The sequence below is a fragment of the Equus asinus genome, chromosome 2 (genome assembly GCF_041296235.1).
Source record: "Equus asinus isolate D_3611 breed Donkey chromosome 2, EquAss-T2T_v2, whole genome shotgun sequence".
Lineage (NCBI taxonomy): Eukaryota > Metazoa > Chordata > Mammalia > Perissodactyla > Equidae > Equus > Equus asinus.
This window is the reverse complement of record NC_091791.1, coordinates 122,897,013-122,920,663: the sequence shown is the minus strand read 5'-3', so window position 1 is coordinate 122,920,663 and position 23,651 is coordinate 122,897,013. Positions and strand designations below refer to the sequence as shown.

Here is a 23,651-nt window from a genome sequence, read left to right as displayed (position 1 = left end):
TAAGTCTTGAAAACAGGTGGTGTTGGTCTCCAACTTGATTCTTTTTTTTTTCAAAGACTGTGTTAGCTGTCCTAGGTGTGTCAGACAGCCTCTACGGTGCTCCTCAATGATTCTTACCTGCTAGGTTCCTGTGTGATCCCCTGCCGTTGAGTGCAGTCTGACTTAACAACTGCCTTCTAACAAGCAGAACATGGCAAAAGTGATGGGCTCTCACCCCAGAGATTTGGTTACAAAAGACCACGCTTTTATTTTGATTGCTCTCCTTCATCTTCCTACTTGCTCGCTCTGAGGGAGAGGGCTGTGTGGCAAGGACCTGAGGAAGACCTCTGGCCAATAGCCAGTGAGGAAGCAAGGCCTTCAGTCCAACAACCTGCAAGGAACTGAATCTTACCAACAACCACATGAGTGAGCTCAGGAGCAGATGCTCCCCGACTAGAACCTTCAGATGAGCTGGCAGCCCTGGGTGACAGTTTGATTGCATCCTCATGAGAGACTTAGAGCCAGAGGATACCTGTTATGTAACAGTAGTTTACCAATACACTAGCACCTTTGTATTTCCATGCAAAATTTGGAATCACCTTGTCAGTTTCTACAGAAAAGACTGTTGAAATTTTGATTGCAAACGAACTGACTCTGTATTTCAAATTGAGGAGAATCTTCTGATCCATGTATATAGTATGTACTTCCATTTACTGAAGTCTTTGATTTCTCTCAATTACGGTTTACAGTTTTCAGTGTAGATGTCTTGCACACTTTTTCTTAATTTTTTCCCTAAGGATTGTATGGATTTTGTTGCTTTGTAAATTGTTATTTAAATTTAATTTTCTAATCATTTGTTGTTGGTATATAGAAATAAAACTGATTTTTTAAAATATCAACCTTGTATCCTGTAATCTTACTAAATTAATTTATCAGTTCTAGTACTCTTTTTAGATCCTCTAGGATTTTTTGTATACGCAATTTCATTATCTATTAATAAAGGTAGTTTTACTTCTTCCCTTCCAATCATTTTGCCTTTTAATTCTTCTTGCCTTATTGCACTGGCTAGGACCTCCAATATAATGTTGAATAGAGGTAGTATGAGTGGACATCCTTGCTCTGTTACTAATGCTAAATATATTTAGCATTTCTAGTGATGTTCATCCCTTCCTGTGGATTCATGTTTCCATCTGGTACAGTTTCCATCAGCCCCAATAAATTCCTATAGCATTTCTGGTAGTGAAAGTGTTCTAGCTATCTCTTGCTGCTTAACAAATCACTCAAAAATGTGGTGTCTCAAATCAACAACAATCATTTATTATCTCTCATGGTTTCTATGGGTTAGTAATTCAGGAGCAACTTAGTTGAGTGGTTCTAGCTCAGGGTCTCACAAGGTTATACTCAGGATGTCAGCCAGGGTGGCAGTCATCTGGAATTGGAGGACCTGCTTTCAAATTCACTTAAAGGGTTGTTGGCAGGCCTCTGTGCCTGACTGGCTGTATTAGTTTCCTATCGCCACTGTAACAAATTACTACAAGCTTGGCACCTTAAGATAGCAGAAATGTGTTCTTTCATAGTTCTGGAGGCCAAAAGTCTGAAATCAATTTCACTAGGCTAAAATCAAAGCGTCAGCAGAGCCTCCAGAGGCTCTAGGGGAGAAGCCATTCCTTGCCTCTTCCATCTTCTGGTGGCTACCAGCATCCAGCCTTGGCTTATGGCTGTATCCCTCCAATCTCTGCCTCTGCGGTCACACTGCCTTCTCCTCTTCCGTGTGTATGTCTCCCTTGGGATCCCTCTTGTAAAGATACATGTGTTTGCATTTAGGGCCCACCTGGATAATCCAGGATAATCTCCCTGTTTCAAGATCCTTAATTTAATAACATCTGCAAAATCCTTTTGGTGGGGGGGGGGGGGTGCGGCGGGGACATATAAGGTAATATTCACAGGTTCCAGAGATTAGGAGATGGATATTTTCGGGGGACATTTTTCAACTTACCACACTGGCTGTTGACCAGAGACCTTAGTTTTGCCAGTGGACCTCTCTATAAGCTGCTTGAATGTCCGCTTGACATGGCAGCTGGTGGCTGGGTCTGGGGCCATCTCAAAGTCTTCCTTACTCATATATCTGACGTCTAAGGTGGGAAGACTCAATAAACTTGGATTTGGAGCAGCTGAGGCTCCTCAGTGTCTCCCTCCATTTCTACGTGGCTTCTTCATGCGCTCTCCTTCACGGGGGCTTCAAGGTAGCGAAGCTTCTGACGTGGTGGGTCAGGGATCCAAAAAGCATGTGTCCTGAGAGAGTTAGGTGAAAACTCTATCATCTTTTGTGATCTAGCCTTGGAAATCACATAATTTCACTTCTACTACACTATATTTATTAGAAACCAGTCATTAAGGCCATCTTATATTCAAGGAGAGGAGAATTAGACTCAACTTATTGAGGGCAAGAGTGTTCAAGAATTTGTGGGCATGATTTCAAGGCATCACAGAAGTGTACTGGTGAAAAATCCTCTCATCTTTCATTGAAATGAAAAATGTCATTAATTCACCTTTGTTTTGAAAGATATTTTCACTGGAAAGAGAATTCTAGGGTGATCATTTATTTATTTTAGTGCTTTAACACATATTGTTCCATTGTCTTTTGGTCTCCTTTGTTTCTTATGAAAAGTTAGCCATCATTTCTATCATTGTTTCCTTTTATGCAATATGTTTTCTCCTCCACTTCTGCCTTGGTTGCTTTTAAAATATTATCTATATCTTTGATTTTCAGCAGTTTCACTATGATGAATTTAAGTGTGGGTTTCTTTTTTTTCAGTCCAGCTTAGGTTCAGTGATCTTCATCCATAATTTCTAGACTTTCATCTATAATTTTTAGGTGGTTGTTTTTCACCCAATATGAAAAAAAAACAGACATTATTTTTTTCAAATATTTTTTCTGCCCCATTCTCTCTTTCCCCTTCTCAGGGACTCCAATTAAATGTATGTTAGACCACTTGATAGTGTCTCACAGGTCACTGAGGCTCTGTTCATTTTTTTTTTAATATAACAGCTTTGAGATATAATTTACGTACCATATGACTCACCCATTTAAAGTGTAAAGTTCAATGGTTTTTAGTATATTCACGGAGTTGTGCAGTGATCATCACAGCCAATTTTAGAGCATTTTCATCATCCCAAAAAGAAACCTTTAACCCATTAGCAGTCACTTGCCATTTCCCCTCAAGCCCCCAGGCCTAGGCAACCACTAATCTACCTTTTGTCTCTATAGATTTGCTTATTCTGCACATTTTACTTAAATGGACTGATACATCATCTATTGTGGTTAACTTCTTTCACTCAGCATAATGTTTTCAAGATTCATCCATGTTGTATCACGTGTTGGTATTTCATTCCTTTTATGGCCAGATGATATTCCAGTGTATGGATATGCCACATTTTGTTTCCCCATTCGTCAGTTGATGGACATTTGTTGTTGTTTTTTTCCACTTTTTGGTTATTATGAATAATGCTGCTATGAACATTTGTACAGCCATCCTAGCTGGTATGAAGTATTATCTTCTTGTGGTTTTGATTTGCATTCCCTGATAGCTGATGATGTTGAGCATCTGTTAATGTGATATATGGACAAGATTATTGTCCATTTATATATCTTCTTTGGAGAAATGTCTCTTTGAATCCTTTGCCCAGTTTTAATCAGGTTGTCTTTTTATTATTGGATGTAAGTGTTCTTTATATATTCTACATACAATTCTCTTACCAGTTATATGATTTGCAAATATTTTCTCCTGTTCTGTGGGTTATCTTTTCACTTTCTTGATGGTGTCCTTTGAAGCACAAAAAGGTTTAATTTTGATGTAGTCAAATTTATTTATCTGTTTGTCTTCTGTTGATTGTGCTTTTGGTGTCATATCTAAGAAGGCTTTGCTTAACTCAGGGCCACATAGATTAACTCTTATATTTTCTTTTAATATTTTTACAGTTTTAGCTCTAACATTTAGGGCTTTGATACATTTTGTGTTAATTTTTTGTGTATGGTGTGAGGAAGGGGTCCAACTTTATTCTTTTGCATGTGGACATTCAGTTGTCCCAGCATCATTGGTTGAAAAGACTATTCTTTCCCCCATTGAATTTCTTGGAAACTTTGTTGAAAATCAATTGACTGTAAATGTGAAGGTTGATTTCTGGATTCTATATTCTATTCCATTCATCTCTATATCTATCCTTATGCCAGTACCACATTGTCTTGATTACTGTAGGTTTGTAGTATGCTTTGAAATCAAGAAATGTGAATCCTCCAACTTTAATCTTTTTATAGATTGTTTTGGCTATTTGGGTCTTTTGAATTTTCATATGAATTTTATTTTATTTTAATTATTTTTTTTTGAGGAAGATTAGCCCTGAGCTAACTACTGCCAGTCCTCCTCTTTTTGCTGAGGAAAACTGGCCCTGAGCTAACATCCATGCCCATCTGCCTCTGCTTTATATGTGAGACGCCTACCCCAGCATGGCTTTTGCCAAGTGGTGACATGTCTGCACCCGGGATCTGAACCGGTGAACCCCGGGCTGCCAAAGAAGAACACATGCACTTAACTGCCACGCCACCAAGCTGGCCCCTCATATGAATTTTAGACCAGCTTGCTAATTTCTTCAAAAAAGCCAGCTGAGATTTTGATAGAAATTGTGTTGACCTGTAGATGAGTTTGGGGAGTGTTGTCATCTTAACAATATTAAGTGTCTTGATCTTGAGATGCCTTTCCATTTGTTTAGATCATTTTCTTCCAACAATATTTTGTTCTGTTCGATTTAAAAATATTTTTTCTCTCTACTCTTTGGACTGAATAATTTCTATTATTCTGTCTTCAGTTTCATGAACTTTTTTTGGTAGTTTCCAATATGCTGTTAAGCTCCTCTGGCGAATTTTTCATTTCAGAGATTCTGCTTTTCTTGTATTTTCTATTTTCATGTTGAGATCCTCCAATTATGTCTATTTTTTCCTTTAAATTTTCAAATGTATTCTAGTAGCTGTTTTAAAGTCCTTGTATGCTTATTCCAACACCTGTGTCATATCGGAGTTTGTTTTTATTGGCTGCCTTTTTCTTGATTTTTGCTCACATTTCTCTCTTATTCAGATGTCTAGTCATTTTTCCTTGTATGTTGTATATTGTGATGATATGTCAGGAGTATGTTGAATTGAACAATTTTTTTTAAATGTGCATTAAACTGGTATCTCAGCCACAGGGCTCTGCCTTTCTGAGTCAATTGCTCCTAAGAAATCCCGTGTTACTGAGGTGTGTGGAGAGGTCAAGATCCTGACCCAATTTGAGGTAGTGCATATAGTGGTTAAGAACATAAAATCTGGAGTCAGATTGCCCGGATTTGAATCCCAGATATTCCAATTACTAGCTGTATAATCTTCAGCAAGTTACTTGATTTCACTGTGCTTCCATTTCCTCATAAAATGGGAATTATTATTCAGCGCCTACTTTATAGGATTGTTGAGATAATTAAATGAGCCAATACATGTAAAGCAATTGGAACAGTGCCTGGCACATACTAAGGGCTTAGTAAATGCTAGTTCTCACTTTTACAAAAGTGAGATGATGTTGCCCTGAAAGACGAATCTCCTGCTGCTCTGTGCTCCCACTGTGTGACCCCCTTGCCTGCCATGTTCACAGATGCCTCTCATGTGTACAGACCATGTAGGTGCCTCTCTCCTTTACCCTCCTCTTTAGATTGTGGGCTCCTCCAGGGCAGGGACCAAGTCTGAGAGCCAGCATCCACACACTGCAGGAGCATAATGTCCCTATTGGTGGAAGTCTAACCCCCAGCTTCACCCCCTCCCCTGCACCATGAACTCCTCTGGCTGAGAGAACTGGTCCAGAGCCTGAGGAATAGGCAGTATTCTTCCTTTTTCTCATCTCCCTAGAAGAAACTTGGAAAACCACCTATCATCAGAGGTGGGACTTAGAGACCATCCCATCTACTCCTTCATTTTGCAGATGGGATAACAGAAGCCCTAACAGGAGAAGGAGTGTGCCCAACCCCACTCTTGTGGTACCTCAAATAAAAATAGCAAGTGACAGGAGATGGCAATTTTCTAGGAGTCATTGCAACTTTGCCCTCCCAGTGATGATCAAAAGTACCACTTGGCAGTTACCTGTGTCTGTCTTCGATACAACATAAAAAGTGGTTTAGTTATGATTTAATACATGCACCTTGCTTAAACACAACATTTTCAAAACGTTAGTTGGAGGAGGGGTGTACTAAAAGGGTCTGATGATGAAAGATTGGAAGCAGGAGTTTAGAGGACCATGGGATGCCCACATTTCTACATCTCCCCCTTTCTGCCCCTGCCTATCCACCTCAATCACCCAGTAGGCCTGAGATCATTGGGTGTAGCCTGCTGGTTAAGGGCATAAACTTTGAAACTCCCACCTGCCTGAATTTATATCCTGACTATGCTAACCAAAATATCTTGGAAGAGTTATGTAATCTCCCTGTACCTCAGTTTCCTCATCTGTAAAGTGGGGATAGTGATATGAACCACTGCACTGGGCTGTTGTGAGAATTCAGTGTGTTGATGTATGGAAGGTGCAGGGAGCACTGCCTGGCACACAGTAAGTGCTCAGACATGTCAGCTACTAGCTGTTATTCCTGTCTGTTTTCCTCTGCCCCCTCAGGCCTGGAGGCCTGGCAACACCTAGCCTTGTAGCCTTGTCCCTGCCTGGTGCAGCAGAATTCCAGCCCAGAAACTCAAATCACCTGTCACAGATAGAAAATTGGAAGGCCCTTCGTCTATGGTGTATCTGAGGAAACAGAGTCTCATAGAGGACCAGGGACCTGCCACCTGAGGCAGAGCCTGGGCTAGAGTCTAGTTGTCCTGGTGCCCAGATAACTTTGTCTTGGACATGACCAGCCTGCCTGCTGACTCTTTCTGGGCCTTGTAGGGTAACTTGATGATTAATCCCTTTATTTCTATGCAGGATGTGTGATTTGGCTTAACAGGATTGGATACTCTGGGTGCTGCCAACTGGGTTAGAAGTGAGCTGGCTGGCTGGACTGCCCATGCACACCACGGCAGGAGCCAAGGTGAAGCTGGGAAGAACCTTGGGGGCTGAGGCCTCTCAATAAGCCCACTCCTATTGGGTCCTTGGACTGGGGGCTCAGTCACAATCAAGGGTCCCAGGTGCCTGCTCCAAATATGTTCCTTCTGGTGGATATAGAAGGATATGTCTTAGACCACCCCTGCCCTGTCCTTACCCTTTCTGAGAGACCATGGGTCTCCAGAAGATCTCTGTTGTGGCCAAGGCCCCCCCCCCCGTGAGCTGAGAGACCAAGGCTGGAAAAGGTCCACAGCCTAGGTCCATCACAGGGGCCTTGGCTCTTTTCCTCTCTGCGCCACCCGCCCCCACTGCCCCATTGCTGGGACGCTTGCCCTCTGCCTCACATGAAATAGTCAAACTTTCACCCCTTGCCATCTTTCTTCCTTTAGTTTTGTTATACCCCCTACCCCAGTGTGGATCTAGTGACCCCACAGTGCCCTTGAATGCATCTTTGTTTATTGACTGTCAATCCCATCATCTCTAAGTCTTTGAGGCAGAGACCAGGCTCACTTTGCTTACCCCCATTTCCATGCCCCCTGCAATGTCTGCACAGAGGCGGTGCTAAGTCAATAATCATGGTAGGAAGGAGGATCCTCATGGAGCTGTCAGTCACGGGCCAGGGAGAGATCATTTCCAACTCCAGGAATATGGACTCAATTAAGATTTTTATTTCATGGTAGACAGTTATGTTTAAAAAAGCAACACTCAGCCTCTAAATGCTAAGTACTCTGGGAGGGGCTCAACCAGGGAAGCTCCAGAAAGAAGCATGAGAGCCAGGATTCCCTCCCAGAAGACTTCCTGGAGGAGGAGGGGTCTGAAGAAGAATAGGAGGCTTCTGCCAGGGCAGGCCAGGTTATGGTTTGGGGAGGAGATGGGAAGCGAAGATTACACATTTTGCAAGCTCTCCTGATCCTGGAATAAGCCCATTTGCCCTGCCTCTTCATCAATTTGGAAATTCTACATCATCGAGCTGCCCAGTAGAGGCTAAGAGATCTAGGCGTGGGGTTCCTCCTAGGCCTTAAAGTGAGGTCATTTCTACTCCCACCCCCACCCACATCAACCCCAAGGGCCAACTCCAATCATTAACATCACTACTTTGTCCTCATCAGGAGAACAGGAGGAGGAGGAGAGGAACAATCCACATCCTCTTCAGGACAGAGGAGGGCTCTGTTTTCCTGCCTGAGATTCACTGGCTGGGTTGTTAACATAGCATGGGCTTCCAAAGCCCCCTGGGAACCCCAAAACAGTGAGACAGCATCTGGGTGCATTGATGGGGGTGAGGGGAGGGTTTCCAGCAAGTTCTCAAAGGGGCTTATAACCCATGGGAGGCTCAGGGCCAGCAACCCAGACCCAAATTGTCAGGGTGTCCCAAGGCTGCAGGGGGCAAGGATCACTGGGAAGAGAGGCCTTTAAGGAACTAGAATTTGTGAAGGGCAGAATTTTCTTAAAGTTGGTGCTCTGGCATTGACCTACCAGCTTAGTGTAGCAACCTAGGGGTTGTCTGCCACCTGACTGGGTAGAAGGCCTTAGGATAATCCTTGTCCCCATCATCGTTGCTGTGCCCCGCCCCTTGGCCTTCAAATTTTGGCTTAAAATTTCCCCCTAATACCCAGTGGGGCTGCCTCCATTTTTTCATCTTATCCAATGCCACAAACCTGCAAGTCTCTGAAGTGAGGGAAGAAGTGGAGGGGGCATTAGAGGGCAAAGGGCAAGGTGCAGGGACGTTTGTTACCATGGAATAGGGGCTATCCAGAGGCAAGGGTGAGAGGGAGTGGTTGGCTGAGTTTTGTGACGCAAATAAAGGGCAAATCTAGTGCACCTGGCTTCAGAGCCAGTCGTGGAGCCCTGGGTCTCAGATGCCAGCTTTGCCTCTTGCTGGGCAAGTGATAAGGAAAAAGTCTAAAGCTCTCTGGGCCTCTGTTGCCTCATCTGGAAAAGGGACTGTTAATAAATTACGGGGCTGATGAGAGAATGCGAAGAGTCAAAACACATAAAGCACTTGGCATGTTACCTACATTTAGTAAAGAAAAGTAAAAAAGGCAAAAAAAAATAAGGTCAAGCTTCCCACCCAGCCCAGGGGCCCAGGACTGGCTCCAGGTGGAGATCCCAGCAGCAGAAGCGGTGTCTTCCTGCAGCTCTGCCAAGGACGACAGCCAACAAGCTGCCTCTACTACCTTTACTGGCAGGGGCCTCTCCCACCTCCTGCCTTTCTTACGTAAGACTCACAGATGGGCAGCTGGAGCCTGTGCCAGGTGGGTCAGAGGTATCAGGAGCCACACCCCACCTGCAGCCCCAGAGCAGGCTGAGGTGTATCCTCACTCACACCCAGCCCCACTGCCTTGTCACTTGGAACTCCGGGCACTGGCCGGGCTGGCCCCACACTCACGATGCCTTGGCTGAAGGAGCACCGGAGACGCTGAGCCCGTGACTAACAGCCACAAGAAAGAGGAAGGTGGGCACCCATCGGCAACCAGACCATCCTGGGCACTCCCTCTGCTGTGAGTCCTCTGCGGGGGTCTTCAGGCCAGGAATCGGGAATCGAGAATCACGAGGAGCTGCCACGGGGCTTGATCTTTGAGGTGAGACAGGCCATGCAGACTAAAGAGAAGGGAGGGGCCTGGGGCCCGCTGTGCGGGGGAATGGAGAAGCCAATGTGGAAGCCGAGCTGGAGATGAGGCTGTGCAAGGAGAGCTCCAGTCCTTGCGGAGGGACTGGCCGGTGTGGCCGGGACCGTGGGGTATGGAGGAGGCACTGCTCTCCTGACTGCTTGGGGGTTTAGGTCTTGGGAAAGTATCTGGGCAAGGCCCTCCATTGAAGACCTTCTCCAGCATTCTGGGAGACGGGTTCCCCCTTCCACTGCCCCTGAGCAGAGAGAGGAGAGAACCAGAACAAATAACAGGGAGCATAGCCAGTGATGGTCAGGAGCCTTTGCAAAGAAAGTGTCTTGAGAGTCTGATTTACTTGCCCATCCTGGTACGTGATTTGCCCTGGGAAATGGAAAGACCACATCCAGAAGGCAGTAACATGCTGCAAGACTGTGTTGTTCTCAATGAAACGGATTACGAGGCAGTCAGGTGCCAGCCCTGGGAGCCAGTGAGTCATTCCCAGGAAGAAGGGCAACTGCCCCTTCGCCCAGGCAGGCCTTGGGTGGTGACTCACACCGTATCTCTGTTGCAGGGCAGTTTGGTGGAGCTGGGCCTCCCTGGGGCTGATGTGGCTCTCCCAGAGGACGCTGGAACACGTTCTCTGAGGTTCTCGCTCTCTCCAGGGTGAGCTTGCAGGGTGTGGCCACCCCACAGGGACCATGCCAGAGGTGCTCCTGCTCAGGTCTGCCAGCTCCATCCTGAGGACTGTGTAAGAAACGAAGATCCCACCCTCTTCCCGCCTCCAGGCCCCCATGCTGCCTCCTAGGGAGAGTACCCTGGCTTGGGGCAGCACCGGGACCCCTAGACTCAGTCACCCTCCTAACCTCACCAAAGAGTTTCCTTCTGCTTACTGCCCGAAAGACCCATGATAGTCCACCAGTAATAATGACGAGAGCTACTATGTCCTAAGTACTTTACTTTGCATCATCTGATCCTCACAAAAGCCACAGGATTTAGGCAGAAAACTAAGGCTCAGAGAGGTACTCTGACTTGCCCACGTCACACAGTAAAGTGAGTTAAACCCAGGCAGGCCAGCTCTGGAGAACCTCAATTCTATGTTGTTTCAAGAAAGCATTTGTTGAGCACTTACTGCATACAGAGCAGTGGCCTTGTTGCTGAGGGCTGAATAGGAAGAAAGGGAAAAAGAAATACATAGAAGATGGATCCCCATCCATGAGAGATTCCATGGAAAATGAAGGCTCCCCTCAACTTACATGTCACACACATAGTGACAACTTGAGAAGGATAAGATCCAACCAACATTTACTGAGCTCCAACTGTGTGCCTCAGTGAACACTCAGAGCCAGAGGACAGAGTTGAATCAGGCATCACCCCTGCTCCCAAGGAACTTCCCAAGCCCTATGTGACCTTCAAAGCACAAACCTGAGTGTCCAAGGGCCACAAGAGTGAGACAGTGTTGGGGATAACCTAAGAGGGCTTCCTGAAGCAGGAGCTGAAGGAGGCTTGGCAGACTCTGTCTTCAAATGGTTCCCTATCAGCTCCTCTGGCAAAGTAGGAGAAGAAAAGAGAGATGAGTTGCCCAGAGATGGTTAACAGGAAGGGAGAGTGTGGGCTCTCCCAGACTCCTCTGCCTGCCTCCCACACCTCACATGCCCTTCACTCGTATACGCCCTTCAAGTGTTTTCTTGCTCCCTGTGCTACTGGGCGGGTGCTAAAGGAGTTTTTGTTTGTGTGAAAGGAGAGTAAGGCAAAGTACTTACAGTGTGTGGGTGAGCTGGGGGTGAGAATGGACTCCTGACCTCATCGAGGTGGTCCTTTTCAGATCTCCTCCCTCCGAGGAGTAAGCAAAGCGGACAGAGGCAAGTCAGCCTCCTGGGACCATTCTCCCTCTTAGAACTTCTGCCCCTGAGACTGCAGCCAATTTCTGGAGTGCTACATACAAGGAAGAGTCTAATTGTCCAGAATGACAGGAATACTGTGTTCATCACCTTTGACAGGCTCATTGTGATCCCTGTGACAGGAGTCGCGCCTCACCTGTTGGGGTCATTTACTGGCCACCTGTGCTTTCTGGAATAATAGCAAGAATCAGAAGGGCTCACAATGCTTTTGAGAAGTCAAAACAGTAGGTATTACTCCCCAGATCTCAAGTGCTTTTGTTTGAGGAAAACATAAATTCTGTTTTGGAAGCCATCTTCTCTGACAATCTACAATTCTAACAGGCTTGGCTGTCTAGCTTGGCTATCTTATTTCCTAGTCTGCTACAAAAAGAACCTGCAAAGTCGAAGGGAGATGAGTTGCTGGAGGCCTGCACACTGCCAGTGGCAAGAAGTGACTGCTAGTAACACAGGCGAGGATTGAAAACTGAAAACTATCACCACCACCACCACCACCACGACTTGTGAGGCAGCAGCCAGGTTGAGAAGGGGTGGACAGCCCTAGATGTGATGTGGTTTGGCTCACTTCTCTGTTAGGAGGCAGGCCAGCAAAGTCTGTTGCTAGTTATGACCCTGAGCGAGCAGGAAAAAGTTACAGGGGGGTTTGGGAGGAAATTCTGTTTCAGATGATGGGCAAGGATGACACCCCCTTAAAGGGACTACATCTCTTTTTTTCCTTTCTTTCTTTCTTTTTTTTAAAGTTTCTTTTAGTTTTTTATTATTTTTTTTATTGTGGTCATAATGGCTTATAACGTAGTGAGATTTCAGTTGTGCATTTGTCAGACACCATATAAATGCACCCCTTCAGCCCTTGTGCCCACCCTCCCTGCCTTCCCCCAGTAACCACTAATTTGTTCTCTTTGTCCATAAGTTTGTTTATCTTCCACATATGAGCGACATCATACAGTGTTTGTCCTTCTCTGTCTGGCTTATTTCGCTTAATATAATGCCTAAAGAGACTAAATCTTGATGGTTCTAGCAAGAGAAAGGGTATACTTTACTCATTTGGACAATTAGGTTTTGATATTCTCTTAATCAGACATCCAATGGTCTTCAGGCACAGGGCATGGAGGGTTGAATAAGACCCTCCAGGGGCCATCCTCAAGGGTAAGTGAGGTGTTCCTGTCACACCAAGTACAGGCAAGGGCCAGAGTCCACACTAGCATTGAGGGAGAGAAAGGATAGCACAGGGGAGGGGACAACAACAGTGTCGGAGCCACAGAGACTTGCTCCTGCGACGGCCTGCCAGACACTCGGGAAAAGGCCCCCCTCTCCTGTGCCCCCAGCGAGGAGGCTCTTTCGATAGCCTCTCCTCCCATAAACAGAAGGTTCTAGTTATGATAAGTGTACTTGGCCCTCAGCTTCCTTCGGTGGCTGTCTTTTCATTTAGTTTCTGTTTAGCTATTTTAAAACCAGAACCAGTTTACACAAATTTTATGAGGTAGGAGAAATTTTGCCTGTATCTTTTGATGGTGAGGATTTAAAAACAGACTTGTTTGTGAGGAAGCAGTTAAGATGGTGGGAGATTATAGCCAATGATGGCCTTGGCTAATTTGGAGGTGTCTGCCCAGCTGGTGGTTTCAAAGGCCGATCAGCTTCAAGCACTGGGTTTGCCCTGCAGCCAGCCCTGTCTTTTGAGGACTTGGGCGGAGATAAAGCGTGGACATTACACCAAGTTCACAGTCCTCCCCAGGACACTCACAGTGTGGGGCCCTCAGGCTAGTTGCGTGTCCCCCTCTTTCACCCTGTAACCGTCTGAGGCCAGAGCTCAGGGGCCATTTGGTAATATTACAGTTTTCTTTGTCACAAAGTGGAAGTAGTTTCTACTCCACAACCCAAGAGAGTAATGTCAGTCACTGATGATCCAAAGTCATCAGGACAAGTTCCATGGCATTCAGAACCCTCTCCTTCCCTCTGCCGGCACACCAGGCCTCACCCCAGAAGCATGCTTTGTCATCTTTCCAGTCCTTCGGGCAGCATCCCTGGAGCAGGTCATCATAGCAACAGAAGGGCCACTCCAGCCCTGTGGCCCACACATTGCTCACAAAATTCCCAAGAACGGGACCAGCTTGGCACCCCATTTATCCCCCTTCTCCCCATCCCCTCCCTTCATAACGTCTTGATGTCTTTTGCTTTAAAACTTATCTCAGGTTCTTAAGCAGACTGCCACCTGGTGGGCCTGGGTGTGTTCACAAACTTAGTTTGAACCTGCGGGACCAGCAAGGACTAAGGCGGAATGTGGGAAGGTAACTGGCCCAGCTGCCTGGGAACTGGGCAGGGAGGGGACTGGCCCCACCCTGACAGATAGACAAGACTTCCTGGGGCCATCAGGGCTGCCATGACCAGCTGCACAGTTTGCACACTACACAACTCCAGGAGGCTCTGTTTACGTAGCTGATGACTGTGAAATGTGTCCCTGGAGTTGTATAATGTTGCAGGCTGGCTTGATCCTGAGGTGTGCACTGCACTCTATCTACCCATCCATCCAGGAGGTTGAGGTCTGGCCAGGTGAACCTCAAGGAGGAATGATGCCGAGGAGCAGTGAGACTGGGTTGAAAATAGAAGCCCAGTAACCCCTTGGGCTGTGCTGGTCGGAAGAAGAGATCTATTGTCCAGGGCCACCAAGCCTGGGAGGCAAGGGCAATCCTGGCCAGGGGTGAAGGCAGATGGCATGAGTTCTCCCTGGCCCCATGCTGTTCTTCTGTGGGTGAGCAGACAGAGGACACACCCACAGGCACCACTGAGGAGGAGAGGTCCTCATTTGGGGGCCTGCTTAGGATCCGTGAGAGCCTAGGGATGTCCTCAACCACACTCTAAGTTTCTAAGCATGACTGTTCTCAATGCCTGAGGACTCGGGGTGTGCAGAGCGAGCCATGGAGACTCCTCCCAACCGTGAAAGCCTGCATTCCGTGGAGTAGTGCTCAGAATCCTCCATTGTTAGACCCCAAACTTTTCCTTGTCCAGATGGGGACACGGAGCCCAGAGAGAAGCATGCACTTGCCCAGAGTCACACAGCAAACTAGAGCAGAGCAGGACTTGATTTTTCTTTCTACTGAGCCCTGAGAACCTGCAGGGAGAGGCTGGGTGGGGATGGGGGTGGGGTTGACCCCTGCAACTACTGAGATCTTGTCCCCTGACCCCGCTGGGGAGGCAGAGATGCCAATGTCACCCCTATGCTGGGCCAGTGTCTGGGAGCCCATGAGAGTCCTCCACATTCTAACAGTTGTTTTCTCCCGACCCCGCCAGCTTCCTGACTGATGGGCAGACGCTCTCCAAAGCGTCCCCACGCCATGCCCCTGAGTTCTCGTCCCCGGAGAAGGCGACCGATGCTCGGTTGGATTCTCCAGGTGAGCCAGCTGGGGGCTGCTGGGCAGGGCAGAGTGGGGCAGGAGTAGAGAACTGAGCTGTCCTGGCTGTGCTGAGGGGGGTAGTTCAGGCAGAAGAGAGCCAGGGCAGCCACAGGACGGAATTGTGGGAGATAGAGCAGAGGAAAATCCTGCTAATCTCCATGCCCCTAGAGACCCCACCATGCCCCTTCCCTCAGGGCCACCATCACCACCATCAGGGCCAAGTGTGATGGGAGGTAGTAGGGGCAAGATGTCTTCTTCAAGAAGGGTGGGAAGGAGAGAGGCCAGAGACAGGGAGACAGTGAGGCCTCATCCCAGGCTAGGCTGTGGGGACCTGGGAGCACAGGTGAGGATTGCTGGAGAACGAGAGGAGGCCCAGGGAACCATGGCCCTGGAGCTTCCAGCCTGGGTAACTGGGCAAGAAGCATGCCTGTGGGCGGAGGCTGGCGGAGTTTGTTTTGGAGGCTTGGAAAGCTACGTGCTCTTTTAATGACTGTTACCCTCAGATAATTGCACCTTAAGGGAGGCAGGCTCACCATTTATCTCAAAGAGTCATCAAAATGATAATAATAACACAGCTTTTATTCATTTTTATTGGCTGTACAACAATATTGTAGCAACAACAGAAGTTAAAAAAAAGGAGAACAATAGGGGCCCGGCACAGAGGGTCACTGCTTCCCGCGTTCTGCATTGTCCTTGGGAGGGTACACTGTTGCCGTCTTGTGCTGGCCTGTGTCCCCTCTTGGGGATGGAAAGCTTCTCGGCTGTGAACTTCCCAGCTGCAGGCTCCTCAGAGTAGCAGGCTGGTGGGATCTCACGCGATCCCAAGACTAGCCCCGCTTGCACGGGCGTTTGCGTGGGAGCTGCCTGGGGTGCTGGTGCCCTGGCTGGTCGTGGTTTTGCAGAATGTTCTTCAGTTGGGTATGCCTGGTGCCTTCCTCATGGTCAGGCAGGGGTTATGGGTTTAGGGGAGTGAGTGGTAGTGTTTGGAGCGGGACTAGCTAGGCAGGAAGGGCCTAGAGGAAGCCAGTTCCCAGGTTCTGGGAACGGGGCAGTGATGAGGCTGGGACCAAGGACAGGAGGAAGGAGGAGGCCCAGGGCCTTTGTTCTGAGGCCTCTTCCCTCAGACTTTCTTCTCACCTGGCTACTCTGGTCAGAGAGTATGCCTGGTATGAGGACGGGGACAGAGTCAGGACCTCTCTGCTCTGTCACAAGCCTTGTCATGGGCTAGAGGGTGGGAGGCAGGGCAAAGGGCACCATACCCATAGTTAGTGAGGAGAGAGGCGCAGAGAGACATAACTAGGGGAGATTCCTGGCCTGGGCTCTGGGCACCCTGTTCCCCAGGCCACCTGGCTCCTTGGAGACCAAATGCCGATCTTCCCACCCCAGCAGGGCTTGCCACTGCCATCAGACAAGCTGCCCCCTTCTAGGTTCAGTGTCTCGGGGTAGCCTTTGCAAGGATCTGCCTGAGGGGTCGGGGTACACTTCCCAGGAGTGAACGCTGCCTCTCATGCTCCTCTTCAGAGATAGAGACTGGGCCCGGGAGAGGACCAACTGGTTTCTGAGGGGAAGGTTTGAAAGGCACCAGAGAGAGCCCAGGAAGAGGGCCCGCTGCGCCAGGCAGCCTCCATGCTCTCCTCCCAGGAGCCAGGGAACCTCACTGTTCGCTCTGCTGCTGTGCCACCCCAGGCAGGTCCCATCAGCTTGCTCAGGCTTGCTTTCCTAATACTGGATAGTTCCTTCTCTGCAGTATTCCAAGAGCTGCTGTCAGCCAGGGGCTTGTGCACCGCCAGGCACTGGAGCTGAGGAAATCCTGACCGTGGGTGATAGCGTTGGTGTTCCTACAATTCGAGGGACACGAACGGAGCCAGTGAGGGGAAAGCTCAGAGGAATGAGTAATCCCCAGCCGTGTGGGCCTCAATCACTTAATCTGATTGGCTGCCCCACAGTAGAATAGACAAGTTTTCAGCAAGTGAGTAGGGAATGCCAGAAAGTGTCCCATCAGAGGGGGCTGGAGAGCAGTCAGGGCCAGGTGGGTGGAGGGGAGCATTGGACTTATGGAGGGGGATGGGTAGGCAAGTGCAGGGGAGGCAGCAAGGCTGTTCTGGTTTATGAGGACTTTGGGAAGCTGGTGTGGACAGCCAGGCTGGGCGTGCACCAGGACCCTCCATCTCAGGCGAGAGCTGGGCTGCCAGGGATACTGACATGGACAAGTTATCTCTCCTGCCCTCAAAGACCTCCTAGTCTGAGGGCAGACAGGCCCTGGGTGAAGGGCACAGCTAGGCTGAGGAAGGAAGGCCTGCTACTTGGGAACTGGGTGATCAAGGTGGGCTTCCTGGATGAGGAGGACCTCTAGCTGGCCTCAGACCCTCAAGCCTGCTCTGGGTCTGGGCCTGAGCTGAGAGGTCTGCCCTTGGGAGTTTGGCCTCTGGGGCTGCTTATAAGAAAGAAGGGACAGTCTGGGAGGGGCTAAAGGTGCTTCTTGGCACTGTTGCTGTCAGCAGGCACCTAGAACGGAAACCTTGAGGGACCCAGGCACTGCCCAGGGCAGAGCCAGCAGGCCTCATTGGCCCCAGAGGCCTGGAGTGGGGGTCATGCTCTGCCCAGCACCCTCTCATGTGGCCCCAGAGTCCCTACGAGTGGAGTGCCAGGCTCTGGGATGCAGCTGCCGTGCGTGGACGTCTTTACCTCTGCGGCTCCCAGACTCTGTGGGGGAGGATATTGGAGCAGCCGCAGGTCGGAAGGGGTCTTGAAGCTGCCTTTACACAAAGCATTTCCCATAAGTTTTAGAAAACGCAACTATCTACATGGAAGACTGTTGGGAAGAAGGAAATTTGGGGATTATGAGAGGGGTTAAATCCCTCTTCCCCACACAGCTGCCCCCCTAATAACAAGAGCGAACTCTTATTGAACATTTACCATGTGCTAGGCTCTGTGCTAAGGGATTGACTTATATTCTTCCATTTTATCTTATAGCAGCAGTGGGGTAGGTAATTTTATCATTCCCATTTGATAGAGGAAACCAAGCTCAGAGAGGTTCAGTGATTTTCTCAGAGTCACACAGCTAATAAGATCTTAACGGGCCATACTGCCTCTCTGGGGCCTAGATAGCAGTGTGGTACCCTCTAGGCCTGGCCAGTCCCTGCCTCCCCTCCAGCTAACTGTTAAGCTCGCAGCCCCTCCAGGAAGCTCTTGGAGTCTTACATTCAGGAAACAGCGGTCAGCTGGGTCTCCTTGAGTTCCCAAGAAGCTGGAGGGTCCTCAAGCTCTAGTCCCCAGGCTGAGCTCCAAGCTTCCCAGATGGCTTGCTCCCAGGGAGCAGCCCCACTGAGTTGGGTCACAGAGCTGTCAGAATCTGACCTTCACACAAAGGCAGCCTTGTGCCCGGCCCTGGAGACACATTTCTTTCTAGCCCTTTTTAGGTTGAGCATGAACCCCAGCTGGAGCAGGGCAATATCAAGACCATAGGGAAGGGGAGGGGATCCAGCAGGAACAGCTGCTGGAGACGGGGCTGGTGCAGGTGCTGGCCAGCGCTGTTCCTACCCCCACTTTTCCTAGAAAACCCCCACACCCACTGGGGAGCTTTGAGCTAGAGGTCGGGAGGCTAAGCACTCAGCTCAGCTTGGTATCCAGCCCAGTAAGGCCCTTGGTGGGTCAAGGGAAGGACTGGGCCTCCTCCTGTCCCTCCCTCCCACCCTTCCCAAACGTTTCAAGGGCATGGGTGGTGTTTCGGCTGGAGCCATGAGCTGGAGAGCCAGAAAGGAGCCAGATACTCCCCTTGTCTTCAGGGAGCTCACAGCCTGAGGCTGGGGAGCAGGGAGAGGCCTCAGGGACAGTGGGAGGCAGAGGACCCACTGTCACTTCAGCCTGCGGTGGGAGTAGGGGAAGGGAAGGTCAGAAAGTCTTCCCAGAGGTCAGAGGAAGTTAGCATTGGTGTCTCCTCAGCTGAGAGATGGAAACAGGTGGTAATCCCAGCCCCCCAGCCAAAAAGACTGGAGCTTCTGGGGACCCTTGTAGAAACCTTTTCCTAATCAAAATGTCCAGTTCTGTCATGTCACAAGTGTGTATGAGGTGCTATGTCCAGGCCCAGAGTTGCCCATGTCTGTCCCCAGGGTGCTAACCAGGTATACGTGCAAGGGAGGGATCAGAGGCTGGGCATATGCCCAAAACGACATGGAAGCTGGGAAGGAGGTGCAGGCAGAGGGAAGCAGAGGTCAGCGGGGCTGAAGAGTCTCAGTGGCTTCCTGGAGGAAGGGCACCCCCAAGGCTGGTGGTGACTGCAGGCATTGCTGGGTCTCAGGCAGGGACCCCAGGGGCAAAGGCATCCATGCAGCCCCTGCCTGGAACATTCTTCAGATACTGCTTGGGTGTCCCCTACCTGGCTGTCCCCTCCCAGGGCTCATTTGTAATTCAGACACAGAAACTGAGGCCTGGGGAGGGCAGGGGTCTGCCCAGGGTTACTCTGCTAGAACTCAGGGCTCCTGACCCTCAGAGGAGAAGGCTGGTGAGTGGCCAAAAGTGGCAGGGGCGCCTCCCTGGACTTGCAGTAGGCCTCGGGCACAGCAGAGCTGCAGTCACCCGCTTTCTAGTGGGTACATTCTATTCCGCTTTGCCAAGGTCTTGTTCCCTTGCCGGCCTTGTCCCTATATTTCATCATGTCCTGAGGCCTCTTCCTCTTACATATCCCCAAGAGTGCCTGGCATGGGCTGAGCAAGTGCCAAGGCCCTCAGCAAAGGGCCCCTATATGGAGAGGGGACCCTGGTGGGGCTAGTCGCCGACTGGTCTTTGTGGCAGGGCTGCGGGACCGGGTGGCTTAAAGGAGCGTTCTTGGAGAGAGACCTGTCCCAGGCCTGAGAACCGCCTCTGCCCCAGGACAGCTTGTCCCTCTGTCTGCGTAATCAGCTTCATTCCTAGGCCGTTCCCACAAACTGCAGAAAACACTTCGGGGCCTCCCCTTTTTGCTTTCATATTTTTCTCCTTCCCAGCTAGTTGAGAGTGACTTCCTCTGCTGTTTAGATGCCTTTATTTCAGAGCCCCAGAGAACACAGCTCCCTGCCTACCCAGTCACCCCCAGCATAATGGGCAATTGATAAGACACAGGCCACGGTCAGGCCAAGACAGGCAGCAGAAAGTGCACAGGGCCTTGGGAAAGCCCACCCCCGGAGCTCAGCTGATGCTCTCTTGGCCATGGCGGCGCGGGGGCGGGGTGGGGCATGGTGGGGTGGGGGATGGTTCTTGGCTGCTGGCTGCAGGCTGCCTGCTGGTAGGATTCTCCATAGATCTAACTGTAGATCTAATCACTGGTTGCCTTTTGGACTCATGTCCAGTTGGGATCTTGGGTGCCTTGCTTGGTGACAAGGACCTTGACTGGGTCCTGGCCATGTTCCTCGCTGTTGCTACAGCAGTGACCTTGGTCAGGCATGAGACGGGTCTGTGCTCCCATTGAGCCTCTCAGTGGGGATTTGGGACACCTTGAAGGGGTTCACAATTCGTCCTGATTTCTCACGTCTCTGTTATCCCTCAGGGAACCATCCCCAGGGCGGCAGGCTGAGAGGTTCCCACAGCAGACTGGGGCCCATTCATTATCCCTCCCTCCTACTTGGTTCCAAGCAGCCCACCATGTGGCAGGGGGTTAGGTCCCTCAGGCACCACTCTCCTCCAACCTTAACACCATCCCCAGGGGAATAGACAGTGGACCCCTGAGCCTGCACCTTATTCACTGACCAGCCTCAGAGCCACTGGGTGCAAGGCAGCTGCCAGGACTGACTGAGGTCTTGTCCCAACTCTGCCCCTACCTTGCTGTGACCTTGGCCATCCCTGCCCCCATGGGACTTGGTTTCCTCATCTGTAAAGGGGTCCTCTCCCTCTGATGCACTATGTATAGGAATTCCCTGCTCCCACTTCTCAAAGATGCCCCTCTGGCTGGGGTCTTGGTCTGCACCCCTGATGGGCATCACGTGCTTAGTTTTGTTTATTCTTTTGGCAAACATTTATTGCAAGTCCAATGCTTGCACCTGAAGCTCAGAGTCTAGTCAAAAAGGATGGAGAGACCTTTCCTGTGCACTCAATGTGCTAAGCTTTTTCACAATAATACATTCATGCACATCTTTTCAGTTTTGTCTATACGTTTCATATGCACTTTCATTTGCTCCTTTTTTCACTTGATGTCATACTGTGAACATTTGTTTGTGCCATTAAACATTCTCTAAGTACTTTAATGACTGCCCAGGAATCCCTGATATGGCTATACCCTAGTGAATATAACCCGTCCCCTACTGGACATTCGATTGTTTCCAATGACGTTGCGAATAGAAGCAGAGCTGTAACGATATCTCTCTCTACGTGTCTGATTTCTTCCCATGGGTCCTCTCTCAAAGTGTGATTGCTGAGTCAAAAGTCACTCCTTTTTTAAGTCCTTCGCTATAATATTGCTAAATTGCCCCCAGGAAGGTAGTACCAACTTACACTCCCACATCACACAGCACCCTGGCCAAGAAGATGTCTGCTTGTCTGGTTACATCTTTGCTACTTCACATGCTCTCATTTTAGGAGAAACCCAGATGGGTAGGTAGGCTGGTAAGTGAGTTCAAACGGCTTCAGTTGGGGGAAGTTACTGTGAGGACGGGCAGGAAGTAAAGCAGCTGAGAAGGTGGCCAGTGGGGAAGGGGAAGAAATACACCTCCGTGGTCCACACCCAAGTGACAGCCGCCATTGCTCAAGCTCAGCCCCTCTCAGCCCTGCCGCTGCCACCTGCTTCTCTCCACTCCCCACACTAGGCTTGCCTTCCACCACCCCGTTATGTCCATATGTCTGTCCTGAGCGCTGCAAGTTGCATTCACACTCTGCAAGAGAGAGGCTCTGAGTGTATCAGTCGCCACCCATAGGAGCGCTCCTGCCGGACAGTGTCCTACATCATGACCTCATGGCCTTTGTCCAGGGCCTGGAGCTCTGGTCTCACTCCTGTGCCAGGGGAGCAAAGCCAATGTCCAAGGCTCAGTGCTTTGTGAGCATGGGAGCCCTTCTGACCGCTCTGCCCATCTTGCTGATAGCTAACTCATAGTCCAGAGATTTCTCCTGCTCTAACAGAGATGAAATTGGAAGAGGGAACAGCGTGAGCAAAGGACCAGAGGTGGGGATACCTGGACATGCGAAGAGAGAGAGGATGAGGCGCCTGGACTAGATTTCTCTCTCCTCCCTTCTCTCAGCTCCCAAGCACAAGGGTGGGCTCAGCAGCTGGCACCAGAGCTTGAGGCCACGGAGCTGTGGCAGCCTCGGGCCAGAAGGACACTGAGCAGGGTAGGCCCTCGCCAGTCCCTACCTGGGGCTCTCAGGCACGCGGGATGGGAGTTTAGCCTGGCATGGGTTTCTTGGGTAGGCACCTGCTCTGTGGGCCAGTCTTTCTCTGTACTTGGGCAGCAATGTGTCTTGTATCATCATCAAGCCATCTTGGGGGAGGTCGTGGGGAGGGATGCAAAATCCTGGGGCCCCTAGACACACAGTCATTCAGTCCAGCCCTCCTGGGATTGGAACATGTCAGAGGCTATCTCGTTCTTTCCGAAGGCCCTCTGCTCCAGGCTAGGCTTTTGCATTCAGGACCTAGGGAGGAGGCAGGCCTGTCTTCAAGAGCTTCTTGCCTTGTGGGAGAGGCAGACCCAACCACGACTCAACCCTCAGTGAGGCTTGGGCACCAAAGTCTTCAGTGAGGGGGTGGCACCTGAGATGTGGAGTGTGGGAGAGTTGGGTTTGTGATGGAGGGAAGGGCATTCTAGATAGAGTCACAGCATGGACGAAGACACAGAGGTAGGGAAAGAGGGAACCAGGAACAGCTCAGCTTGGCTGTCAGGAAGGGAGTGGATTGAGGTAGGGAGAGGTTGGGGAGGGCCTTCCTTAGAGGCCACAGTGTGAATGTCACCCTGTGGTCAATGGGAGTCATGGGAGGCTTTTGAACAGGTCATATCTGGGTTCAGAAATGTTGCTCCAAGAGCCTCTGGAATGTGGGAGAAGGCAGTGGCTGGAGGTCGTGGCTGCCCAGCACACTCAGTCTGAGCCCCAGCATAGGACTGGGACAGGAGGCATGACGGTCCTTTCCCGGAGGAGATGTGGGTGCTAGAGTCTGCCTAGATCCCCACTGTGAGAGGCAGCGCGGCCGATTGGAACAGTGTGGATTTGGGAGTCAGACTGTGGGTCGGAATCCCAGCTCTGCCAGCCATTACTTAGCCTTTCTCAGTCTTATGGGTTTAGCTATGATGTAATACAGAAGGTTGTGGTCATAAAACGAGATGGCATATGGCCCACCTGGCACAAGGTGGGTGCTCAGTAAACAGCAGCCGTGACCATTTTAATTCCTTCATGGGGAGAATGATTGGGCCTCTAGGAAGGCAGCCAGTAGGCCCGTTTCCCACCAGAGTCTTCTCTTCTGGCTGGTCTAGAGGCTCATAGAGGTCCAGCTGGCTCAGTTGAGCCCATGGAGAAAATGGAGAGAAAAAGGGCTAGACCAGGGCCATGCTGCGGGCCAGTGGGCCCCGTCACCCTTCCCAAAGGATATGGGGTCCTCCAGAGGCCAGGGCTCTCATCCCTGTCGCAAAACGGCTGGGCTAAGAAGAGACTGAACTCACAGACCAAGTGCCTTTCCTTGTCTTTTCCACCCCTTCTTTCCTCCTTCCAAGAAGGCTATGAGATGAC

The 23,651-nt window shown here is 49.8% G+C and overlaps 1 protein-coding gene and 1 long non-coding RNA gene across 2 annotated transcripts in view; both read left to right on the top strand.

Annotated features, from left to right (window-relative positions):
- ACSBG1 (acyl-CoA synthetase bubblegum family member 1) overlaps positions 1 to 23,651 on the top strand; it is a 61,193-nt gene that overhangs the window by 3,536 nt on the left and 34,006 nt on the right. The window contains 1 exon segment of the mRNA XM_014856424.3: positions 14,869 to 14,969. Coding sequence (XP_014711910.2) covers positions 14,869 to 14,969 — 101 coding nt within the window.
- LOC123282541 (uncharacterized) lies at positions 9,376 to 13,748 on the top strand. The gene is made up of 3 exons (XR_006522682.2): positions 9,376 to 9,661; positions 10,260 to 10,436; positions 11,686 to 13,748. It is a non-coding gene; the product is annotated as an uncharacterized lncRNA (long non-coding RNA).